At 48.7% G+C, this 15353-nt stretch overlaps 1 protein-coding gene across 2 annotated transcripts in view; it reads left to right on the top strand.

Annotated features, from left to right (window-relative positions):
- Window positions 1-12196, top strand: part of HPSE2 (heparanase 2 (inactive)) — a 690397-nt gene extending 678201 nt beyond the window's left edge. For both annotated transcript variants that reach the window (XM_069567227.1, XM_069567226.1), the window contains one exon: window positions 11355-12196. In XM_069567227.1, coding sequence (XP_069423328.1) covers window positions 11355-11520 — 166 coding nt within the window. In that variant the 3' untranslated portion in view covers window positions 11521-12196. The remainder of the gene's footprint in view (window positions 1-11354) is intronic.
- The last annotated feature ends 3157 nt before the right edge of the window (window positions 12197-15353 follow it).

Here is a 15353-nt window from a genome sequence, read left to right as displayed (position 1 = left end):
AGGTGCCAGTTTTAAAATGCCAGGGAAGGGGAAAAAAAAGAGGATTGAGACCTCTGTTTCCTGGAGGAAAAGGCCCTGCTGTTACAGATGGGGCCATGTTACCTGTAGCCCTTCTGAAAGGCTGTTCAGAGGCCCTGGGGAGAACAGAGGAGACTCAGAGACTGGGAGCACAGAGTGGGAAGAGAGGTGCCTGGGACTGGGGAGATTCATGAGATGGTTATGAGTGAACAGAAAGGTAGTGCTTCTAACCAGCAAAGTCCAAGCAGTGTTCCAGTTCAGAAAGTCTGAGATAGATGCTGCAAAAGTATAAATATAAATACATATGATATATGTAAGCCTCAGGGTCAGTCTGTAGAAAAAATAAAGAGAAGTAAATATATAGAGAAATAAGCCTTCCAAATTTTACTTAGTGAAAGCTTACTCATCAAAACTTAGAGGAGTTTGGATTCTTTTCACCCTCGTGCTTATTTGAGGGTGTTTGGTGGCTCCTAAAGAGTTAGTAACTATAGCCAACGTACACAGCATTATCTAAGTAAATAATTATAAACATATCTGGAAAATACAGTGAGGGCACTGACTGATACATTAACCCCTTACTTCCTTCTGCCTGAAGAGAGCTTGAGCCACTCTTGGTCTGTGTGGAGCTCTCTGTGACACAACCCAAGACCTGAGAGAAATCTAAATGACTTTAGAGACTTTGTCCTTCAAGCAGAGCAGTTTTTCTTTTCAGTGCTGAAGAAATGCAGTTTTTTTTTATCTGTGCAAATGCTCCATCGGCTTTGGTCCTGAATTCCTGCTGTAAAGTCACACGCACACTTCCCTGGTCCATGCTGAGGAGCATGTTCATCCCACCAGAGAACTCACTACAGGGAAGGCATTCAATGAGGCAGTTCTGCAGAAATAGCAAAAGTGCCCACTTCCGACTGTTCAACAAGAAATTCGCCTTTGAATAGTTCACATTTTTGTTTTAGTTTTTAAAATGTGACCTCTTACATGGTACTCCAAAAGAGTAAGAAAAAATCTGTTTATTCAAAATAAATTCCAAATGTAATGGTTCGAAAGCTATTTGATTCCCTGCCCCCCGCCAACCCTTGCCCCAGCTGCAAACATATTCCCACTGTTTCTTCATCAGCTCCTGCTGCTCAACCATGGCTGCACTTTGAATTACCTGGGGAGTTTTAAAAACCCCAGTGCCCAAGCCGTCCCCAAGACCAATTAAACCAAAGTCTCTGGGCTGGGACCCAGACACCGGTATTTTTTAAAGCTCCCAAGTTAATTCAAATATGTGGCCAAAGTTGAGAACTACTGTCCCTTTGAAAATGCTGGAACAAGATTCCAGCTGATTTGCATCTTTGATTTCACCCAGATTCTGTTCTTCATTCAGGCATTAAGCCATTTTGCCAAAGGTGTGAACATGCCAGGAGCCCCTGGGAGCTCTCTCTATGACTAAGTGGAAAGATGTGTACGGCTCCCAAAGGTTTTACTGTTTGTTTTGTTTTAACTCCCAGATTAGTAGTGTACAGATCACTGTGCAGATTAGAGGATTATAAAATGCTTTTATATTTTACAGTGACTTGACATCTTAAACCAAGATGCTTAGGAATCCAATGTCTTCACTGTTATTTTCTGAGAAATTTCATTTGTTCTCAGCTCCAGAACACATTTTCTTCCAGATCATTCCCAGCAGCTGGAATCTCTCCGCATAGCTGACCATCAATACTGTGGTGTCCCCATCCCAGCTCCACTCACGTGGGCACCCTCGTTGCAGGCAGAGATTTCCACTCTGTTCCGGATGACCCAGATGAAATCCTGGTGAATGAGCACTTCAGAGCAAAGCTAACATGTTTCCGAGCAGTTGGTTCTACACTGAGGGGCAGGGAAGCATAATACATGGGCAGTTCTGGTGAGCAGAGAAGTAAAGGTCCTCGTCTTCTCCTTTCTCCTCTTCTTCCAGAGGCTCTCGTTTAGGTGACAGACAAACATAAGCCTCAAAAACTGAAAAGTCCTAAGCTACCTCATCCCTAGAGAAGGGCCAGGGCCTTGAGTCAGCATTTCTTTGGCTGCCAAGCATCAGGAGTCCACAACAGGATCTGGTTCATTCCAGACGAGGGGCTGGAGCACCAAGCTGTGGGCCAGTTACCAAATACCAGCAAGCACTTGGCAGCCTGCATCTTCCCCAGTGACCTTCTCAAGAATGACTCAGAATCGCCACACTCCTTGCATGCTGACGCCCATGGGCCCTGGAGCAGGACACGTGCCACCTGAGACACCTCATTCTTCCCTTTTGAGGATTTGCCAGTGCTCCTCATGTGCACTGAGGGAACACTGTCAAAATCTGATAAAACCGCGGTATTTATCCCGTTGGTTTAATATATTTGAAGAGGTATTCAGGAAGCCGTGCCTTTACAGTGTTGCTGTTGTTGTTGTTTAGTTGCTAAGTTGTGGCTGACTCTCTGTGACTCCATGAGCTAGAGCCCGCCAGGCTCCTCTGTCCGTGGGATTTCCCAGGCAAGAATACTGGAGTGGGTTGCCATTTCCTTCTCCAAGGGATCTTCCCAACCCAGAGATTGAACCCACATCTCCTTCCAAGTGTTGGTGGCTCAGATGGTAAAGCGTCTGCCTGCAATGCAGGAGACCCAGGTTCAATCCCTGGGTCAGGAAGATACCCTAGAGAAAGAAACGGCAACCCACTCCAGTACTCTTGCCTGGAAAATTCCACGGACGGAGGAGCCTGGTGAGCTACAGTCCATGGGGTCGCAGGACACGACTAAGCAACTTCACTTTCACTCTCCTGCTTGGAAGGCAGATTCTTTACCCCTATGCCACCTGGAAAGCCCCCATGGTTTTTGTAGCTGGTTTCTCTCGTGGTTTGAGTGTGATATACCCATGATATGGAGCTCTGAGATGGCCGCAAAATCAAACTTTCTTCCCGAAGTGCCCCCAGATGACTGCCTCTCATCTGATGGAAATGAACACTATCAGTATAAATCCAGATTCCTTAGCTAGGCTCTCATCTTCTCTGCCAAGTGTGCTAAGTTATTTTGAACCACTAGAAGCAGATGGTAGGATCCCATGATGGTTTAGATCATTATCACACAGACTTGGATAGAACACAGTTCAAATCATGACTCCCAAACCTAACTGCCAACAGGAAAAACTTATATCCCTGACAACCTGCCTATAAAATCCTCAGCTCTGCTTGCATAAAGGAATCTGAGTGTTTTCCCTGTTCAGCAATATAAGAAGTTAGATCAACACTCCTCATTTCAATATGCTCTCAAAGAGTAGGACTTAGGGAAAGTGATCTTATCCATCTTAAACTGTTTAAGTGGCCAGGAACTTCATATATGATGAGGGCTTTTTGAGGGGTAAGGGGAACAGGAAGCCTTCCCCCCATTTTTCACTTAGTCTCCTCTCTTTAACAACGTCGGAGGAAGGGACTGCAGTGTCCAAGCAGCCACATAAGAATAGAGACTGACTGAGTGGAACTCGACAAGAATTCATTTAAACTACTATCCTGGGCAATAAGGCACTGAACCATGTGCAGCTGAAAATTTTAAAAAGAGAACAATTTGTTTAGCAGGTGAAATGATCACAGCACAGAGAATAAATCTGAGATGTCGCATGCTGAAAAGAAGCTGCCAAAAACGTGCCCCTCTTCCAGCTGGGGCTCTCAGATAAGGTTGGGGTGGAGGAGGCCACATCCAAAGGGGCCTGGAAGGAACATCAGGCTTTTTGACAGTCTACCAGATTTCAGGCAGAGCAAAAAGCACATAGGTCACCCTTGGGAGGAAACCATCTTCCCTGTGACCCCTGAGAAGTAGGAGCTCTCTCAGGGGGCTATGAGCATCCTACCGCCTTTGCTCCAGCTGGGCAAGTGGGGACTAGGAGACACTAGGCTGCTGCTGCAGCCACTTGTGAGCAGCCCTTCTCAGCGGATAGTCTCTAACGGCCATTTCAACGGACCCTCCCTCCTGTCTAAGCTACTCCAGATGTACAGCCTCTCCCGGAGAAGCAGGGGAACGGGGCGGAGCAAGGCCCCTCTGTCCTCAAACCCGGCAGGGCTCCCTCCCGGCTCTCACCTGCCCCTGACCTGGAAAAGGGCAGGGCAGCTGCACACACCAGCTTCCTAACTCAGCGAGGGGGCCTCCAGGGGCAGCGGGACCTCGGGGGGCCTGTAAAGCGCACACAGGTGCTGCCCGCGGGAGGGCGGGGTGCCAGGACCGGGGTTGGAGAGCGGGGCGCCGGCAGCCCCGCACGAGGGCGGGCCCCTCCCTGCACGCCGGCGAGGAAGCCGCTCCCCCGGCAGGAATCGCTGCGGACTTCGCATGATTCCTTACTATTCGCCACATGGCGGCGCTGGGGGGTGGGGGCGATTAATGGACCGCAACGAAGTTTTTGCCGGGATTGGACTGATTCTGAGGTTTGTAATTCCAAGAGGCCAAGCGCCGGGCCGGTCTCCGGGGCTCGCCGGGACTGGAGAGCCGGCTGGAGGGGCAGAAGCAGGAGCTCTGCTGCCTCGGAGCCGCCGCGCGGGCTCTCGGCACCGTTGTGAAGAGCAAGAGTGCCCTCTAGTGGCGTGCAGGCGAGCTCGCTGGCGCCATAACTAGGAGGTTGTAAGGGTTATGCCCTCGTGTCCCCACCACCACTCAGATTCTTACACCTTCTGCTTTCTCTCCCCCTTCCTCCCTCTCTTCTGCTCCCTACTCCGTCTTTCTCTCCTTCTCTCCCTGTCTCTCACTTAACAATCTGGAAACCCCAAATCAGAGCCAACTGTGACATTGCTAGACCTTCACGTGTCGTGCTCAGGGTGTGAACTGTAACTCAAGTCTCTGTCCTCCCACCCTAGTGTCTTTTCCTTCCAGATTGTGATTCATCTACCCACATATTTACATCCAGCCCTTCTTTTACTGAGCACCTGCTGTGTGAGTTGGTGGACAGGAGAGCGCAGGGTGAGCAGGACCGACACAGTCTTCCTAACTAGGGGAGAGGCTGACACGCAGTCAGCAAGCCGGATGCTGTGATGAGCGCAGAGACAGAGAAGTGCTGGGTGATTGGGAGTACTTTGCCGGCACCCGACCTGAAAGACAGGTGGGAGTTAGTAGAGAAAAGGAAGCGGGAAGCAGGGAGGGAGTACAGAGAAAGTTCCAGGCAAAATGACATGTACGGAAGCCCTGAGAGTAGAGAGTTTGTGACTGGAGGAAGCATAACACAGAATGAAAGGAGGTGGTGGGTGGTGGGGAGCTTCAGCGGGCAGGAGCTCCAGGGAGCCTCTAAGCGCTGGGGAGGCAGGTAAACGGCCTTGCTTATGGGGTCTCCTAAGGCCTTTGGAGAATGTTCTAAGACCAGCAGGAAGTTACTGAACATTTAGTCGGGTGAATGTCATAATCAGATTTCTACCTGTGCAGGATCACTGAATTTGGCTTTAAACTCTGCTTCAAGCTAGCTATTAGACTGTGGGCAACCCCCCTGAAAAGTATGGGAACCAGAAAGAATCTTAGGGTTCACCTAGTCTATCTTACAGACAGAGAAACCCAAGTTCACAGAAGGCAGATTGCTTTCTCAAAGTGGTGGAGATGGAACTAGTTATCTCTGAGACCTTTCACCTCCCATTCAAGGCCCCAGATATGCCAACAGAAACCAGTCACTAGCTCCCCAGGCTGCTCCCAATAATACACAGGCTTCCCTTGCCTCTGCCCCCGCAAAAATCCACCCAGGGCCAGACCAACAAATTATCTTCAAGATCGGCAAAGAGCATGCTCACTAGACTTGCATCCCTTTCAGAAGAGCTGAAAGCTTACTTCAGTATCCACAGCTAGCAAGAACCTTAATGAGACCAGAGATTGTAGACAGGTGGTGGGGGGAGGGTGGTGACCCAGCCAAGGGGATCCCACAGAGACCCAGGGAGCAGAGGGCTTGACTCCAAATTAAGACATGGAATCCCATTTCAAATAGCATGCAGTGTAAAGAAAACAAGTTTAGGAATTGCAAAGCAACTCAGACTTTGAAAAAACAGATGGTGATTTAAAAAAAAAAAAACCACCACAGTTGTCCTAATATTTGGATAATTTAAAAGCCCTCAGCAGCTAGGGAATTAAGAAAAATAGCTCCATGTAGGCTGGATCATTTAGCATCTGGTTTGAAAAGTCACAGGCCGGGAAAGAGGTCCCAGAATGTGATGAAAATGTGATAAGAAAGGTTTTCAAAGAAAGAAACATGATCCTAGCGAGTGCCATGTGGAATTGGGGAAAAACACAGATAATAGAAACAGGTGTCCGGAGGCCTGAATCCAAGACTAAGCTTAGCCACCTATTAGCTGTGTGACCTTGCCCAGGCCACCTAACCTGTCTGACCTCATCTCAATAGTGAAGTTAAAATAATAATAATACTTGCTTATGTACCTCACCGGGCTCTTTAGCAGTCACAAGGGAGGCCAGATAGGATAAGGTGTAAGGCTGCAGGCACATCTCAGCTCCACCACTGAACGGCTGCATGACTTGGGTGAATCTTAGATCCCTCTAAACGTCGATGTCTTCATCTGCAGGGGTGCTAACACCTGCCTCGGCTGGTAGTTGTGAGGACTTCATGCGATAGGGTAAATCACAGCATCTCGCCTTAGGCATAGACAGTGCTCAATAATCAGTGATTTTTATCATTCACATGACATGTTTGCAAATTGTTCAGTGCATAAAAGTGAAAGATAATTGTGATATTTAGTGTGATATGACTTAACTGGGTAATAGGATAAATATTACAATAAAAACAGAAGCAGGAAAAATAGAATGGAGGTGGCATAGCACACTGTCCATCATTATAATGAAGGAACTTTGTAGATAAGGATGTGTGAGGACTTAAAGTCTCACAAAATCAGCTCATGTTGGCTTAGCTAAGAGATGGTCGTATAGATCTTTTTTAAGAATGAAAAACCCTAGCAATGATCAATGGTCTGTGTCTGACTGGGATAAGGTACCTAGTAAGTAACTGTGAGAATCACCGATAATTCAGGTCTTATCTAACATCGCCAGGGCCACTGAGAGCAAGAGTAATTGGTACGTTAATGAAATCAGCGAATGTCCAGGGAGCCTCTTTAGAATTGGAGAAACTCAGCGCAGGAATACCGGAAATAATGTGAAAGGGCCTCAAAAGTCCATTCACTCGTTCAGAAAATATTTCACCCGAATTCTATGCCAAGAACCTCCTTGCTGCTGCTGCTAAGTCGCTTCAGTCGTGTCCGACTCTGTGCGACCCCATAGATGGCAGCCCACCAGGCTCCCCCGTCTACGCACTGAGAATTGAGAGCAAAAGGCACCATTCCTTTCCTCACCAAGCTCGCAGCCCATTGAGGGGCACGGGGGTAAGTCCTACCATTCAGTGAGGTGGTTAGAGGGAAGTTCGGGGAACAAGAGAGCCCATAGTTGGGGCTGCTAACCCAGGGCTCAGAGAAGGTTCCCCAGAGGGGACAACAAAAGAGCAGGCTCGGCAGGGACCCAGAACAGTTGTCCCGCGGAGGAGGAAGATTGACTGTGCTGCGGACGGAGGAAGTACCACACACGATGACGCGGATTACGCGGGGGCAAAAGGTACCCTCGCGTTCTGGGAGTCCTTTGTGATGTCAGCAGGTGTCGAGGGCCCTCCCACATTATACTAGTTGTCCCTTTAAAAATCTCTTGCTCGATAAAAGCACATGATGCCCCCTTCTTCCCAAAATACCTATTAGGAATTTTACAACAGTTTTAAATGAACTCATCTCTTATCCCAGCAGTGTCTACAGATATTTGCATTTGAAAAATATTTACCGTTCTTTTAAATGAACTCGTGTATTTTATTCCCAACAGGATCTACTGACATTTTCATTTGAGAAAGATCTACCTCATTTATGTACAAAGCTTAACTGTTTTTCATCGGGAACAGTCTGTTCATGCATACACTGATGATGTCCTCACAATAACGGCCAGCTCAGCCCAAACCCACCCCCAGAGGTCTGTGATCTACAGTTAGCCCTGGAGTAAGGGGCAGTGGCAGCATCTGAGACTGGGGAGGTGGCCAGAGCTTGGCTTCATCATCTGGATTAAGGGAAGGGATGGCGTTGTTGGAGAGTTTGAAGCATGGACAGCCACAGATGGCTGTCTCAGCAATGTGGCCGGCATAGGGGATGAAGGCGAGGCCAGGGGCTGGAGACAGGTCATGGGGACGTCCTGAACTAAATAATAGCAATGAAGGAAGAGAAAGAAGCAGATTTGAAAAATATTAAAAGGTAGAATTGATTGGCTTTAGCAACTTCCCAGGTGGCTTAGTGGTAAAAAGTCCTCCTGCAATGCTAGAGACACAGGTGATGCAGGTTCGATCCCTGGGCCAGGAAGATCCCCTGGAGGAGGAGATGGCAACCAACTCCAGTGTTCTTGCCTAGGAAATTCCATGGACAGAGGAACCTGGTGGGTTATAGTTCACAAGGTTGCAAAGAGTCGAACACAACTTAGCAACTGAGCATGCATGCAGCAACTCCAGACGAGGGACCTGGAGGAGAAGACCCAGATGACTCCCAGCTTTCTGGCTTAGGTAATCCAATAGATGGTAGAACCAGCCCAGAGATTAAAAAGTCAGAGACCTGAGGAGATCTTGATTTTGGACACAATGACTTTTGAAGTTCCTTTGGGACAGTTAAGCAGAGGTATGTAAATCAGAAGAAAGATGCAGGCTTCAGATACAGATTTGGGTAGCATCAGCATGCAGATAGTAATTCAAGTGCTGTGTGTGGGTTACAGCATCCAGTGGGAGTACGTGGTGTGGAAAGCAGAGAGGTCCAAGGACCAAGTACCAGGAACCCCAGCATCTGAGAGGCAGGTGTAAGGGAACAGTCCCCCTGAAAAGGAGATGACGTGCAAAACTGAAGGGGCAAAACAGGAAGAGGGAGACACGCAGACAGACAGACTGCCACCATGAGAGCCGAGGAAGAGAGTTTTAGGAGAGGAGCCGTGAAATTCGCCGTGTCACAGGACAAGGACCAAAAACGGCATGACAATGAAAAGAATAACAACAGAAAACACTGCCTCCCACTCCATGGCTCACTCTGCTTTCAAAGCACTTTGACATTTATATTTCATTTCAGTTCATTCTACAGCCCATATAGCCTGTCTTCTCACAGATGCAAAACCGCCGGAAGTGTGATGGAGAGCTTTGCCACCGCTGTCTAGGAAGTTAGTGGCCGGCTCCAGGAGTTAGAGATCAGTCCAGAATCTTGGTCGCGCTCCCTGGTTCTGCTCACAGCTGAGTCAGCTTTTTAACCAACCAATATCCCTGGTGGCTCAGACAGTAAAGAATATGCTGTCTTCACCAGAGAGGATTATAAAAAGTTCTAGCCTTCTGATGAGGTCAACACTGCCCTTCAGATCTCGACTCTTACACCTCTGCATCTTCCAGAGGCAGGCCTGGCTCTCCATGCAGGAGACCCTGTTTGTTCATTCATTCCTCATTCATACCAACAAGAGAGAGGGGCTGCCCCTGGCCCTTCAGACCTGGCCCAGGCCAGAACTGGTCCATGTTGGGCTGGGCCTGGAGCTGCCGCTCTGCCCAGCTCCTCCCTGGGAACAATTTATATTTCACTTACCTCAAGGAGTTCACGGCTCTGCTGAGCAGGGGGTCTGATCATGAATCTCCGAACCCGTCTGTCATTCAGAGCACAGAAGGAACGCTGAACCAAGGCCTCTTATCAGTTTCTTACAGTTTTATCCTCTTCACAGCTCAGATGATGCCACTGCAGTGTCACCCCACTGGAGGCTGGGCGAGGCCCAAAGGCAGGCGACACTGTCATGCTGATTTTCCAAAAGTCACCTGCAGCCTTATTTACAGCAGGTGGCCTGGTTCTGGCCTTTTCTACTTACCCAAAGAGCTGAGCTTCAGTCTGGCTGCGTGGCTTCCCAAGTCACATCAGAAACAGCTGGGAGCTTGTCTGTATTCTGTACCGCAGACCCCAGATGGGTGATGAGCCATTTCCCTTTGCTCTCTAAGTCCTTCTCAGGGCTGAAGATGGCTGATACACCGGAGGGATAAAAGCAAACAAGATAGGTGAACTGGGGTCACAGGTGCCTGCTTTATCACTTACTTCCTGGTGTCCCTAAAATGGAAACATCCTTTAAATATTAGACATGGAAACTCATGCTCAGATTAGAGGAAGGTATGTGGTTACATAGTCACTGTCCTCCTTTAGAACTGCCAGAGACAAGTGACACAATGTCAGTTCTCTCATCTCTCAAATAAACTAATGAAGATGCAGTTAATAGGAAGTTCTGAAGCCGTCTTCAGCCTGTGTGTTATTCCACTCTTCAGGTAGAAGAGTCCAGTTCAGTCCAGTTCAGTCCAGTTGCTCAGTCGTGTCTGACTCTTTGTGACCCCGTGGACTGCATGCACCATGCCAGGCCTCCCTTCCATCACCAACTCCTGGAGTTTATTCAGACTCATGTCCATTGAGTCGGTGATGCCATCCAGCCATCTCATACTTTCTCATCCCCTTCTCCTCCCTCCTTCAATCTTTCCCAGCATCAGGGTTGTTTCAAATGAGTCAGCTCTTCACATTAGGTGACCAAAGTATTGGAGTTTCAGCTTCAGCACCAGTCCTTCCAATGAATATTCAGGACTGATTTGTTTTAGGATAGACTGGTTGGATCTCCTTGCAGTCCAAGGGGCTCTCAAGAGTCTTCAGCACCACCAACTGGACTGCTATTGTGGTTTTAAAACAATAGGCATCAGACACTTCCGCTTCTGCCTCAGAGAATTTTATTTGTCTGAATAAATGATGTGTCTCTGGAACTGGACTGCTGCTGCTGCTAAGTCGCTTCAGTCATGTCCAACTCTGTGCGACCCCATAGATGGCAGCCCACCCGGCTCCCCCATCCCTGGGATTCTCCAGGCAAAACCGGAGTGGGTTGCCATTTCCTTCTCCAATGTGTGAAGGAGAAGTCTGACTCAGTCGCGTCTGCCTCTTAGCGACCCCATGGACTACAGCCCACCAGGCTCCTCCATCCATGGGATTTTCCAGGCAAGAGTACTGGAGTGGGATGCCACTGCCTGTGTTCAAATCCTGGCTCCCAGGACTACAAGCTGTATAGCCTTGGGCAAGTCACCTAACCACACCAGGGAGAATGGGACCGGGACCATTTCTTCCCCAGAGCATTGCTGGGACGTTCGCGTGCAGTGTTTGAGTGAAGCACCAGCTGAAAGGCTGGGCAGAGCTGGTGTCAGTAAGTGGTCACTAGCTGGGCACGGTCAGCGGACAGGGGCAAGCTGAGGCTGCCCAGGCTCTGCTGCCATGGCTTCCTTCCAAGGCAATAACAATCCCATGCTCTTTCTTCTCACTGTAGGTCAGTGCAGCTGAACGGCCAGCCCCTAGTGATGGTGGACGATGGGACCCTCCCAGAACTGAAGCCCCGCCCCCTGCGGGCCGGCCGGACGTTGGTCATCCCTCCAGTCACCATGGGCTTTTATGTGGTCAAGAATGTCAACGCTTTGGCCTGCCGCTACCGATAAATCCCCTTACACTCACAAATCACCAGCAGGCCTGCCAGACTACTTTCCACTCTTCTGCCCTAATGGTATCAGTATTTTTTCAGGCATCTTCTGAGCAACCAACCCATCTCTGCCAGCCCTTCCTGCTGGAATCAACACTGACATGCTCTCCAAAGAGACAAATACCCTAGCATGAGCTTAGCCTAAGTAGGTCACTCCCACCCCAAGGGAAGAGGTGGACATCACCAGTACCTGTGTTAGCACAAAGGCATGTGTGTAAAGCTGTCTGCAGCCTTGTACATGCACCACGCGAACAAGCTGACGGTGCGTGCCCAGGACAGATCCAACAACTCCCCACAATCCTGCTCACATAGCAGTGGAACTACAGACCTTGGCCTGAGGCTGCTTCCCTTGGCAGAAGATGAGGAAGGAAGAAACCCTGTGGACCTTGGAGAGCCCAGTCCTGCCCAACTCCTTTCTTTTGTCTGTTCCCTGCTGTTGCCTTGGGTTTCATATCACCTCTCCTCCCATAGGGGAGCAAGTGGGTGAGTCAGTGCTGGCCTGCTGGGCGAGCTGTTTATGTAATTTCCTGGCTGATGTATGAGTGTGTGCATCTGGGTTTCTGACAGTGGCATCAATCACTAGCTATTCCTCTGGGAAGCGGGTGCTTCTAAAGTAAAATTGCAATCATACTCCAGATTTTGTAAGAAGGTTCTATTCCTTTGTGAATCCAGATTCCCCCAGGGTTGGGACGGGAGTCAGGTAACAGTATTCATTGAGTGGAGAGCAATGTATTAGGCACCACAGAAGGCAATCATCATCTGTCATGTGGCTGCAAGGGAGAGTTTTAGAAAGAGAAAGCGCACCCAACAACCAAACACAGACACACACACACACATCCCCCAACTGAACAAAGAAAATAGTGAGACCTGTCTCAACTTTGAGAGAACATTAAGGGCTTGATAGGGTAAGCCCTTAATGGTTTGGTTGACCAAAACCATCTTTAAAAAAGGTACAAATCAAAGGTCATCAGAGCTGTAAAACACAACCGAATCTAACAGCTTTCTGCTGCTTACCAAGTAGCTGAGTGCTCTCAGTGGCTTATATTAGGCAGAAAACTAATGTGTTCATAAAAGATGACCAGGTCCGTGCTCTCCCAGACCAGCATATTTGAGCACAGAAAAACATTTTCAGGTCACCACGCCGGGGAAAGGAGATCTGGAGGCTGAGGTCTGGTGGGGAACCTGGAGAGGAACAAGAGATGGAAGACCCTCTGGGTTGGGCAGTGGGGAGTGGAGTGGTTTAAATTTCACGACAAAGACCTTCTGTATGATTCAAGAAGTTTGTGTGGGTCTTTGCAAACAAGTTACAACTGAAATGACTTTCTTTTCTGTGGATGTGATTTTCTTTTGCAGGATAAATGACAAAGGATTTTTTCTTTTTTAAGGAGGAGGTAGTAGACAATGTCATAGGATTCCAATAGAGAGAGACACAACTTCTGCTGATGTGCAAGGATAGAAATGAAGAAGGGGGCAAGGTGGCTGAGGCCAGAGGCTGCAGAGACTGCCCGAGGAAGCGAGGAAGCGTTAAGGAGCAGGGCCAAGTCTACAGAGTGAATGATAAGGAAGATTAGGCAAGAGAGGAGGGAGCAGACTCTCAGCGCAGAGAGCTGGAAATTGGGAGAGGGAGTGGAGTCAGTTTCAACAAGCTTATTATTAGGTAAGGAGCAACAGCACCGGGAGGTGTCAAGTGGGAAAGGGGAGACCGAGGACCAGGCTGGACCCGGTCAGTGGTGGCTCAGTGCAGCCCACTGATGCTTCAGATGTGGGAGCAGGAGAGAGAGAAGTGCCAGCCCTGGGGGTAGAAAGGCAGGGAAGCAGCAGCCAAGAAAAGCGAAGAAGGAAAAGGAAAAGAGGAGTAAGAGACAAAGAGGTTGTTTCCCCCAATTTAAAAAACTTGGTGCAAATATCAAAGTCTTCTCTGTAATATATACTGGCGCGGGTACAGCTGCAAGCCCTCTTAATAACAAGAGTGACCAGAGGTCCCTGCAGGCCAGCCCTGAGCTAGTTTGCTTTCCTAAGATAGCAGCCCTTCAAGGAGATACTATTCATATCTCCATTTTTCCTGTGAGGCCTGGAGTGGGCCTATAGCTGCCCAGGGTCACCCAGGGAGTGGGTTGCTGAGCTCAGAAGAGTCCAGAGCCTGTTCATTTAAGCACCCAGCTCAGTGGCTGCCTGATTCACAGACTTACCTCTTTCCCTTTTCATAGGTTCCACTGAATCAGTACAGCCAGGACCTCTGAAGCTCCACTCAGACACACTTTCTGTAAATAAGTGTTGACTTTTCACTAAGACTCTAAATGTTGCAGGATATAGGCAGTCTCTGCTTCTTTTGTCTTTGTATATTAAATATTGCTCCTAAGTTTTGGTTTGGGGTTTTTTTTTCTTCTTTTTTAATTAATAAAAGAGGAGGAGGGAATCAACAGAGTTTATCTTTGGAGTCCTGCAATTCTAACTTTGCAACTGCCTCCTGGAAGAAGTATTTGCCTAGTTCAAAATATACCAAGAAACTCACTATAACATCACATTCCATAGGGATTTTAGTGCAGGACATCTGTCCTGGCTTTCTCATTTAGGAGTGAGGGGTAATTACTAAATCACTGGGGATCCTCCTAATAAGGAATTTTCCTACTACACTCACCGCAAAAGACGGATTGTGGCAGAACTCAGCATCACCCTGCACATGACAGTTTGCACCCAGCTTGCCAGGCTGGGCCCGAGGACAAAAGAGCTCATCTACCAGCTTCCTCCCATCGTTTCTTTCCTCCCCAAACAAGACATGGCCAAAATAGTCTTTTAAGACTTAAGAGCCATTTTATGTTAAACCAAAGAATAGGCTTGCACAAATGCTTATTTGAAAGCATAATAATTTATAATGAGAAGTTTGTGCCTTTTGCTGAGATGATTTTCCACCCCACTCTCCTGCCTCTAGGAATGATTTTCTTTCTCCTTTCTTATCACAAAGGCTCAGAACAAATTCTCATTGTTCCTTGAAGAGAAAGTCTCAATTCTTCTAGTGCCCGAAAAAGCTGCAAGGGTGTGATATTAATGTTATCTCCAGCTGGAGACAAGCTGGAGAACACCAGACCTGCGCTCCAGTGAGCCTGTGCCCGGGACCCCCAGAACCACCATTCCCGAGGCCCACTCGCCATCTGTAGCCCTAGCCCCTCCCCAGTGAAAGCAGTCCCTGGGCAGATGAGCCCCAGCCCTGCACCTTCCAACATGGCAGAGGGTGTCGGCAGGTTCTGCCCGAGAGGCCTGCCCCACTCTGGCTCTCAACAACAAGGACCCTCAGCAGTGGGGAGGACCCCGCGGGCCTGTGAACTGCCGAGTGGCCATGGGGGCCGGGCCAGGCCAGCACCTGCACGCTCACCCCGCGACCGGCAGCCGAGGCCCCTGTATGTGGGGTGGATGCATCTGCAGGACTCACTTCGGAGATGCAGTGAGAGCAGCTTCACATCTGAAAACAAAATGGAAAGTGTTTCATCTCCACAAAAGCCAAGGCGAACCAGGTGGGTCACTCCGACCATAAAAACACTGCGACACAGAAAGACTCTAAAATTTTGAATCATCAACAGAGCAAACATAATAGAGCAGTGTCTTGGAGAAGGTAAGGGAAGAAGAGGCACAAACGTGTCCCTTTCTCCAACCTCAGCACCACTGCCCACTGCTCTTTTCCATGACCTTCTATCCAGTTCCACAGCCTCACCTCTGCCAGCCACTCTATCCCCTGTCCAGAGCCTGGGGAAATCCACTGTACTGAAAGGGAATTACATTTTGATTGTTGAATAGTTC

This window comes from Ovis canadensis, chromosome 22 (genome assembly GCF_042477335.2).
Source record: "Ovis canadensis isolate MfBH-ARS-UI-01 breed Bighorn chromosome 22, ARS-UI_OviCan_v2, whole genome shotgun sequence".
Classification (NCBI taxonomy): Eukaryota; Metazoa; Chordata; class Mammalia; order Artiodactyla; family Bovidae; genus Ovis; species Ovis canadensis.
Note: the sequence above shows the minus strand (reverse complement) of the source record. Positions and strands in the feature narration are given on the sequence as shown.